General features: G+C 32.7%; 1 protein-coding gene across 4 annotated transcripts in view; it reads left to right on the top strand.

Annotated features, from left to right (window-relative positions):
• Positions 1–3,278: 3,278 nt before the first annotated feature.
• The window catches only part of LOC125045608 (AP-1 complex subunit gamma-1-like), a 48,000-nt gene continuing 40,318 nt past the window's right edge, over positions 3,279–10,960 (top strand). For 2 of the 4 annotated variants that reach the window (XM_047642981.1, XM_047642979.1), the window contains exons 1-2: positions 3,279–3,392; positions 7,938–8,011. In XM_047642981.1, coding sequence (XP_047498937.1) covers positions 7,948–8,011 — 64 coding nt within the window. In that variant the 5' untranslated portion in view covers positions 3,279–3,392; positions 7,938–7,947. The remainder of the gene's footprint in view (positions 3,393–7,937; positions 8,012–10,960) is intronic. The other 2 variants (XM_047642980.1, XM_047642982.1) reach the window with 2 other exon arrangements.

Raw genomic sequence — 10,960 nt, 5'->3', positions numbered from 1 at the left:
AAAGGTTCCCCGAGATATTTTTATTTTCATTATTTTTTTAATTCAATGATTTTGCCTTGTGATTTATGCTGTGGCACTCTCACTTTCGGACAAATAAGTATTAAATTAGTATGATTTTGTTAGTATATATACATATATATATATTTTTTTTTTTTTTGTTTAGCTTTTTTGCAGAAAAGGGGATAGCCTATTCATGGTGGTTGCCAACAGCTAATCATAAACACCAGTATTCAGTCGGAACCCTCACGCCATGTAACTATCAGGAACGTGTTCATGCTTGAAGAAAAAGTATAAAAAAATTATGATTAACCTTCCATACTTTTCATCCTAAAGATAGTATATCGGGATAATTCACCTTAAAATGACAGGGAAGGAAAGGAAAAGAAATTACGCAGAGCACTCAATAACAGTATAATTAATTCAAGACATGATAAGCCATCAGGAGCGAAGAATTTTCTAGGCAGGCGAAAGACGGGACGTGCAACTCACCACGATGGGTGTCATACCACATAAGGTTTCTATTTGCGACCATATTTAACAAAAGAGGAAGGAGCGAGGGAATATATGATCTGGAATATCGCGTACGTTAACATTACTTCTATGTGTTACGTGGTAAAGCAATGAGGAAGGTAAAACGCACACTTAGGTATACATATGTATGTACATACTTATATACCTACACACAGATACAGTTTCTCTCTCTCTCTCTCTCTCTCTCTCTCTCTCTCTCTCTCTCTCTCTCTCTTGATAATAATGATAATAACAGTAATAATAAGGATAATGTTATTGATATTGATAATAATAATAACAATGATAAAAATAATATTAATGATAATCATAATAGTAATGATGATAATAAGGACAATCATAATAAAAGTACGGATAATAGTAATGATAACGATGATAATAAGATAATTATAATAAAAAACACTGAGAATGATAAATGATGATAATGATAACGATAGCAATAAAATTTATAATAATGATTATAGTTTTAATAATAATATAGATGATAGAAATGATAGTAGCAATAATAATAGGGATAATGATAAGAACAGCAACAATAATAAAGACGATGATAATGATAATGATAAAAATGATAATAATAATTATGATAATCACCATGATACTACTACTACTAATTAAAATAATAATAATAATGAAAATTATAAGAAACATCATTATCATCATGATAATAGTTATAACAATGACAGTACTGATAACAAAGATATGATAAAAATGATAATGATAATCATAACTGTTGTAATAACAAAAATGATAATGATAATGATAACAATAAGAATGATTATGATAATAATAATAATAATGTTGATAATAGTGATAACAATGATGAAAATATACCTAATAACAATAATGATAGTAATAAATTAAAAATAATATCAATAATAATAGTAATAAAGATAATGATAACAATGATGATTATAGTAATAATAATAATGATGGTGATAATGATAATAGTAGTAATAAGAATGATAAATGAAAATAATAATAGTAATGATAATAATAGTACTGATAATAGTGATAATAATGATATTAACAATAATAATAATGATAGTAATGATAATAATAGTGATAATAATGATAATGATAATAATAATAGTAATGATAATAATAATATAATATTAATTATATTAATAATGATGATAATGATAATATTAATGAAGCTAATAATGATAATAAGAATGATAATGATAATAATCATCATCATCACCATAATGATATTGATAATAATAAGAATAATAATAGTAATGATAATAATAATGATGATGTTAACAATAATAATAATAATGATAACAGTGATAATGATAATAATAATTGTGATGATAATAATTACTATCATAATAGTGATAATAATGATTGTAATAATAATAATAATAATAATATTTGTAATGATAGTAACAATTAAGCTAAAAAGGATAATAATCATAATCATAATCACAATAATAATAATAATAATAATAATAATAGTAATAACAGTAATAATAATAATAATAGTAATAATAATAATAGTAGTAGTAGTAATAATAATAGTAATAATAATAATAATAATAATAATAACAATAATAACAATAATAACAATAATAACAATAATGATAATAATAGCGAATATAATAATAATAGTGATAAAGATAGTTATTATCCTTATAATGATAATGATGATAATAATAATAATAATAGTGATAGTACTCCTACTGCTACTCTTACTGATGATAATAATGATAGCAATGATAATTATTATAACAAAAATAATTATAATAATAATTGTTATTATTATTACTATTATCAGTATTATTATTATTATCATTCTTATTATTGTTACTATTATTATTATTATTACTATTATTATTATTATTATTATTATTATTATTATTATTTTATTGTTATCATTACTATTATTATTATTAGCATTAGTATTATTATCGTCATTATTACTATTGATAGAAAAACCCACAATGTAAAACTAGATTATAATATATTTTTACATTGTGGGTTTTTCTACCATAGTATCAACACGGTTGAGTGTTTTCTCTTTTCATTATTACTATTATTATCATTATTATAATAATTATTATTATCATTATTATTATGATAAACGTGGTACTGCTACTACTACTAACGGAGATAATAATGATAATGATGATGATAATAACATACAATGATAATAACAGATAATGCCACTGAACAGACAGAAGCAAAGACGTTTAGATTCATAGATATATCCAGAAAATGGTGTCCATAAACTCAGAGACGAAAAATATATGATTTTCTCTTAATATGTTTGAGTTCAGTTCTTCGTTTCAATTCAATAGGAAGTTTTAATAATTTATGGAAAATGCGGGGGTGGGGTGGGGGCGGGAGGCAAGGTAAGCTACCAAAGGGGGCGTGATGATAAAAAATACTATTGCTATAAACAGAATGAGAAACTAAAAGCTTTGACGAACCGAGTCCCTTCGCTTTCCGCTGCTAGAGAGAACATGATGAAATAAGGAATAATTAAAAGAAAATACAGAATTTAAATTAAAAAAGAGAAATGTCATCACTAAGGGATCCTGAACTAACAACATCAAACACAGAAAATCGTATTCAATATCATTTCAACATCCTTTCCCTATCCTTTCAACATCATTTCCCTATCATTTCATTAAATTCATTTAAAAAAATAACTTTATTCCCCACTGAAATATTCAGACCGAGAAACCGAAATTCCTGAAAGAGGCGAGTCCCCCCTCTCTTCCCGTTTTCCGTCGCCTTCCCCGTCGGCCGCGAGATGGCAGTGCGGGCAGTTCCACCTTGCCGGAAACACAGATGACAGGAGCGCGGCCTCAGATGCCTCACTAAATCCCTTTGCACTACGCCTCAGGTCACCCCAGGTAGGGTCACGGGGCACGGGCGGGGTCGTGACGATTGTGGGTGCCATTCCTCGGGCGAACGAGGGCGGGGTAGGGCGTGGGAAGGGCAGGGCGAGGGTGTGAGTTGGAAGGCTGGGTTCGTGAGCTGCCATTTTGAGCCAAGTCGGACCCTGTCAACATATTCAGGCTCTCTCGTATGTCCCTCGATTAGCACCTTTTCTCTCTCCCTTCCTCCTCGCTTGTGCCGCCTGTTTCGTGATAGTGGAACAGGGATTTGGTAAATAGGAAGGGAGAGCGTGTTATTCACACCTGTCCAGAGTTTCTTGACATTTTCTCCGAAGATTCTAAACTTTAAGGAATTTCCTCAAGTCAGAGATCTTTATAGGCCTATGTACCCTAGAGTCGCATAGGCCTATGATAAAGTTCTGAAAGTTTTGGTGGTGTTGTGTCAAAGCAGTTTGATGCGGGTTCAGTTCACCAGGATGTTGTGATTATGTGATGATGTGTTAAATGTCATGTAATGTGACCTAGTTGTTTGATAATACAAAAACTCTTAAGAGAAGTTGAAATGATAGTGAACATGTTTGTTTGCGTTTGGTGTTGTTAGTATAGGACCCCTTTGTGATGACATTTCTCTTGATAACAGGTGTTTTGGGTTGGAAGACTCCCAAATTAGATGTGGTACCCTTTTCAAATGACATTTCAGTAATTTTGTATTTGGTGTTACTTGAGTTTTGGTGATGATTTAGCTTCTGTTCTTGCCCATATTATCAAAAGATTCAAGAGAAAAATAATCAGCACTATAACTTTTTTTTTTTTTTTTCTTTCGTTTGACATACTCATAGGTGAAGGTAAACAGTGCGTGAGAACAGATTGATCACTGAATTCCGAAATGTATTTCTTGGGATTATCCAGCACAGGACCTCGTCAAGCAATGCCCCGGCCTCTGCATGTCACTGATGCCAAGGTCAACAAACCTCCACAGCATACATTCTGGATAGATGGAATTTTGACATTTATTGTACAAGGTCAAAGCATGCCAGAATATGTCTTTTATATTTATTTATTTATTTATTTTTTTACTATTACCAATGAGTGCCATAGAGGCTCTGGCATGGCTTGATGAAGAGACCCACTGACCTTGATATGTGGCTGTAGAGTCATGCATTACATTGGCCATATTATGTTTTTGTTATACTTTTTAGTGCTGTGAATTCTTTGTGATGGTTATATTTGTGTATTTTTTTATCCTAACGTAGTGGTTTTCTGAATAATTACTATTTTTTTACATGACAGTTGTAATAAGTTAAAAAATGGAAACTGATTTTACAATACAACTTGAGACTTTCAGTAAATCTTGATAAGCTGCAGAGGCTTTCAATTTTTTTTTTTTTGTAATCATATTGGCTCTGTTCAAACCATATCATCTTCAGTTTACTGTGATCAGTGATTGAAGGCCTACAATTTCACCTCCAACCAGTTAGTGGCACAGTGCCAAGTAATTGCCTTGTTTTCAAAACCTTCAGTGATACAGAAAAAGCTAATCTCTTCCATGTACATTCTTGGAAGATAAGAGTGTAGACTGATTATTTATTCAACAATAAATGAGCTAGAGAGGTCTTCAAGCTTGTGTGTTGCCTGAGTGACTTTTGTGTATGGTTTGTAGACCTCCTTGGCAAAATCTCGTCAAACAAGTTGCTAGTCTGAGCTCTTGTCATGCCGTAATATATAGTGGAGGTGTGTTGCCCTTTGCAGGAGTACCAAAGGAACATAGGCGATGGTGACGAGTTGATTGCATCTGTTGCTAAATTCATATATTTTCTGTTCTTTATTTTCAATGTACAGGAACTATGTCATTAAATAAAGATATTTTAAAATTCCCTGGTCTGTAAAATCCATGTACTGTTTTCATGTGCTCGATGTTTTGCTCAAAATGGTAATTTACCATTATTTCTTCTTGGGTACATTAACCCAGTGCCGACAGGCATGGCATGGATGTACATGCTATGCCCACTGTGAGTTTACTTGTTTAATTGTTTTTACACGTAGATGGCTACACCTGTACTAAGTCACCAATGAGCTAATGACGAGTACTGCCTGTCTTGCCCGATTACCCTTTCCTTGATTTACAAAAATATTTTGTTATCTTATTTTGCTGTTACTTATGTTTATAACATTATGGTAATTATAAAGTTTATGATAAATATAACACCCAGTATTTATAGCACTAGTAAAAAATACAATTTTCCTACCTGTTCAAGTAAAGGTGAAATTAGGTCACAAGGTCTACTAATTGACTCCTTTATGGCTAAGCTCTAGCAGAGCCATCTATGTGTAGAGACAAAAATATAAAATATGAGCACAGCATTTTCCCCATTTTTTTTTTCATTTTCCCTGGCAGCACGTGGTTAACTTGCATTACTCTTGGTTGGAAAATAAATTTTACAAAACATCTACACATCTGCCATTGGTGTACATGCCACTGTTTTGTGTTTTCTTTTCTTTTCTATTCTTTTCTATTCTTTTCTATTCTTTTCTATTCTTTTCTATTCTTTTCTATTCTTTTCTATTCTTTTCTATTCTTTTCACTCCAGCAAATGGTAGTAAACCTATACCGGTATATTCTGTAAGTTATTCTTGTAAACCTCTGGCAGTTTGTCATCATTTAAGGAATGAATCAAGCTCTGTTACACCTAATTATATAAGGGAATGTTCTCAGACCCAATACTTCTTTGGACATTCATGCCCTGTTATGAAGTGTTGTTTAGTTCTCTGCCAAAGTTTGGAAGGCACTGTGGCCATTTTGAGTATTAGCTTCATTTGATTAGGAACTCTTGATAAGTTTGAAATGTTATATACTTTTTGAATTCATATTATGGCTATGTTTTCTTTTTGAAAGGCACTCCTTGGTGTCTTGTATGTTTAGGGTTGAAGCATCCTCTAGGGTGAGAGGGGCTCTGAAGGTGTGGATAAGTGTAGGGTTAATCAATAATAAAAAAAAAAGCTGACTTAAGTAGAGTATCATGAAAAAATACTTCTTAGGTCCTCATCATTTTAAACTGTTGCTTAAGATTATATTACAGACAGTACTGTGCTAATCAAGGAAGCCATACAATACCTGAACAAGGGCAGTTGTAAGGGGGACTTCTTGTCAGCTCTCCACAAAGTATGGTGTGATTAGACCTATTCCAACAGTACACTAGAAATGTAGATACATTCCAAAGGTACACATGTTGGGCTAATCTAAGGTCTTCCATAGGAATGATTAGATATTGCTTTGTAGGTTCCTCCAGCTGAAAGTTCTTGTACAAAGAGTGATCTTCCACAGTATGAGTACCTAGAAGAAACCAGTTTCTGATCACACCATTGAATGCATTTTTCTCTTGATACAATTATCTAATACATTTGCTCTCCAATTTGCCAAATATTCCAGGTTCCAGGAATACTGAGTTATCACCAAATACTATGATAATGAATGAATACTACTTCCTTCCTTCCTTCCTTCCTTCCTTGTTCCATATGAAGTTCCAGTTTTACAAGTTTGTATTCAGTTGTCTGGTCAGTGTTGACAATTTTACAAGTAATACCTGTTCTACTCCTAAATTGATTTTTTTTTTCCACTTGCTTGCCCCATGCGTATGAAATGAGTCTTGAAGCTTTATGAAAGACCAACATCCTTGCACTATCTGTGGTTATCAAATTGTAAATGTGACATGTAAAATATTTAACTTCCTTACTGAATGAAAAGTACTGACATCCTGTTGGTGTTTGAGAAACAGGAAGAGCCTGTTTCCCTCTGTCCCTATTGGAGGGTGTCATCAACACTCGGTTTTTGGAAAACAAGGAAGGATATTTCATGCCATAGGATCACAGATGTTATTGAATCAGAAGTTTGTGCAGTTGTCTTTGCAGATCTTATACAAAATAAGTACATATTACTAATAAATTTCAGGAGTGCAACTGTAATTCCATATAAATATAAAAAATCCTTTAGCTTTATATCTGTTTTTTTTTTTTTTTTCACTTCATGTAGATTCATCAAGATCATCAGAGCTTAAATCAACAATTTTAAGCATTTTTTTTTTTTTTCTGCCAAAATATTTCAGAAGACAGTAGAAAATATCAACTTACTGTGAAACTGGATAGACCAGACTGTTTTGTCGAACATTAATCTGCTATTTGAACCATGGTAGTTTTTAAGTTGTAAGTTGGAATGTTTTTAGCGTGACATTGATGACCATATACAAACATTTGTTATGTAATTTTCTTGTTGGCTACTTCTCCATGATTTTTATAGGAGTTATAACACTTTAATATGCTCTTCCCATTTCCTGTCTTGCTAATTATTTTCAGAACATGGTTTCAGTTCAGGAGAATGTTGTTTACTTTGTTTTTTTATTTTCTGGAAAAAAGAAAAAGAAAAAATAATTTATAATTAAATGTAGTTTGTTTTTAAACGCAGTGTTTACATTTGAAGGGTAATTTTCTGAGTTTGATATGTTTCACTGGTTTTGAAAATCAAATTTCATGCCATGACATTGCTAACCACAGGTTTTCTACCAACAGCCTCGGCAAGATGTCGAGCATAAAACAGGTGATCAATGATGCGGTGGAGAAAGGTAAGGAGGTTTATGAAAAAGGTACGTAGACCCTCTCGTTTGGGACCCTCGCAACCCACGCATATCCGTACTGCTGTGCTGTCATGGGGGCGGGTGGATTGGGTCCAGGTGAATTGTGGCTTCACTAGTTGCTGCTAAATTTAGAATCCAAAGTGAATTATTATCATAGTGTATAGAATTATTGGTTAGAATAATAGCTTGAAACTGTTATATAGATTCTTGGAATTAGAATGAACTAAAGTATAACATACTGCATTAGTCCTGTTGTGAATTATACAGTTAGCTTATTATACTAAAATGCCTTTCAGAAGGATTGGCCAAAGGTAAGTAATAGTCAGGGAATTTAGATGGAGGCAGCAAGTGAACCTCTTGCACCTGGAACCTGTATCACCCAGCTCACTATGAAAGAAATTCTTGCTGAAGACCTGCTTTATTTGCCCGTTCATTTCATTCTTGTTGGCTCGGAAGTTTTAACTGATGGGATTTTTTTTTTCTTGCTCTCTTACTGAAACAAGATTTAGGATATTTTTGTGGTGGTTGTGTTTATTTCTATAAATGTATTTATACACAATTTTTGTGTAAATTTTGGATTTGTTTGGATTTGAAAAGCGGAATTTAAAGCTGATATTACAATGGAACATTGTTGTTATGTACAAAGTTACTAGTATGTATAGTATATTTGGTCTTGAAATGAAAATCCATTGTAATCCAATAACATCAGATGATGCTTTATCTTGCTTAGAATGCATTTAAATGAAGTGAATTCTTGAGACAAGGAATTTGTTGATAGGGAATATTTTCAATTACTGTGCTGTAAGAGTTTCCAAAAAGTGATTTGAGTCATATTTAACATCAAAGAGTTATGCTAAAAGAATGGTTGTTTAAGAGTTGTTTTAAAGAATGGTTGAGAAACAGTTTTAAGCTATACACCTGACCATTCTATCATGAGTCTCATATGCAGCCTTATTTCAATGAAAATTTGAAATATCTATAAGTCACAAAACCCTCTTTAGGAGTAATTGGAATATATGTTACAGGTGTTAGAAACAGCTGCATGTTTCATTGGTATGGCATAACAGTTCTGAAGATAAAGAATGAAATATGCTTGAGAATATGAAAGAGCTTGCTTGCAACTGCAGAGGCAGTACTAATAATCTGGCTTTGCACTGGATGGCACTAACAGTGTCCACTTGTTCCTCAATAGGTTGGACTCTTGTTGACCTGGTGGAGATACGCTCGGGGTCCTCGGTCAGGCTAGCCTATGACAAAGGTTTAAAGACAAGATATGATAGTTTTAGCGATGGATTTGGTCTTACTTAATTTTTTACTTTTATATATTTATTTTATTTTTATCATATTTGAAACCCACGTTTGTGTGATAACCCAGATTTAGAAGTAGGAAGCTTACAGCTGGCAGGAGAAGCAGTAGGAAGATGATTTTATACATATCTATATCCAATTGCGTATAATGGAAATGATTGTGAATATGGGGCAGAAGCTATTGTTAAGAAAGCTTAAATATTAATTTAACAGTTCAGATCATATATATATATATATATTTGGGTATGATGTAATGATAACTAACAATTAATGTTAAGGTTGCATTTCTGTTGCATAACTAAGTTCTAGCTTCTCCAGCCTTGAACTTACAGCATGGTGTGTTGACTTTGTTTTCCCTCTTTGCATTATGGATGCGAGGATCAGTAGAGAGTCATGGTCTCGTTCAGGACTAGTGTGTGCTTGCTTAAGGGGGCTGGTAACACTTGGGGGGTGGGGGGAGAATCAAATATATGCTCTAAATCGTCATATACCATATGCAAGTCATCCCCGACCAATGTTTCGTTTTTTTTGCTTATAGTGTAAATGTATAAGGCAGTGTAAAGGGACCAGGTTGTCAGCACCAATGATGAACATCAGGCTTTCAGGCCTACTTTTTTTGCAGTATAAAAGTGATGTAACAATTTTTTTGCATCAGATGAATCACCTTTGTTTTTAATGTATTTAGAAGATGTTTTTGTGCATATGGTAGCAACGAATTGTGACTTAGAAATGTGGGGGTTGCTGTCTCATCAGCATTTTAGTTCAGGGTATTTGCTTTTTTTGTGCTGGTGCCCTGTGTTTTACAATCAAATTGGGTAACAAAAATATTTAATGGATGCCTAATACTACTAGAAAACAAATTTGAAGTATATTGAAAAAAAAAATCCTTTGTCAGGATCCTCCATCATTCACCACATCCTCCTCCTCATTGCTGCAAAGAAATTTAGTATGCCTCTCCATATGCTTATGATACATTATAAAACATTTCACAAGTACCAAAAACATATAATAGAAAGTAGCTTAAAAAAAACAAGCTATGAAGCCAGATGTGTGGCGCTCCCACCTTAGATATAATATTACAAAAGTGGCAAGGACCGGCTATTTAGGAAAGAGAAGATGCCCACTGCTGGTAAATCAAAACCCCTTTCCAATGCTGTACCGCTCTGATGACCCCCACTTTTGAGGAGTAACCCTTTAAATATGCTACTAGTAGATGAAGTATTTTATGAATATGCTCTCTTTATGATGATGACTAAGACATGAAAATCATGGATTTCAGGAAAGAAATATGAGGCAATAACCATGTTGAATCTTTAAAAGGCTGTATTTACAGTATTTAATTTTGCTCTATTGAATTTATAGAAAATTTAAAAACATTGTAATTTACAAGTGAATTTGATTTTAGCTGTAAGTGTCGCCAGCCCCCTTAAACAAAAGTTACATCATTTATGTGCTAGAGTTGGGATTTAAAATCTGTTTGTAGTTGCTTCTTTGGCTCTTCCCTGTAAGGAGATAAGAAAAAGAAGTCTCCAGTGAGGTTATTATTCTTTGGATGGGATAATATTTTTTATTTTGGTTCAGTAAAATATTTTTGGCAAATTAGCAGTGAACTTCTCAGTGTAAGATATTTACCTATGAATTTATACTTTC

The sequence above is a fragment of the Penaeus chinensis genome, chromosome 37 (assembly GCF_019202785.1).
Source record: "Penaeus chinensis breed Huanghai No. 1 chromosome 37, ASM1920278v2, whole genome shotgun sequence".
Classification (NCBI taxonomy): Eukaryota; Metazoa; Arthropoda; class Malacostraca; order Decapoda; family Penaeidae; genus Penaeus; species Penaeus chinensis.
Note: the sequence above shows the minus strand (reverse complement) of the source record. Positions and strands in the feature narration are given on the sequence as shown.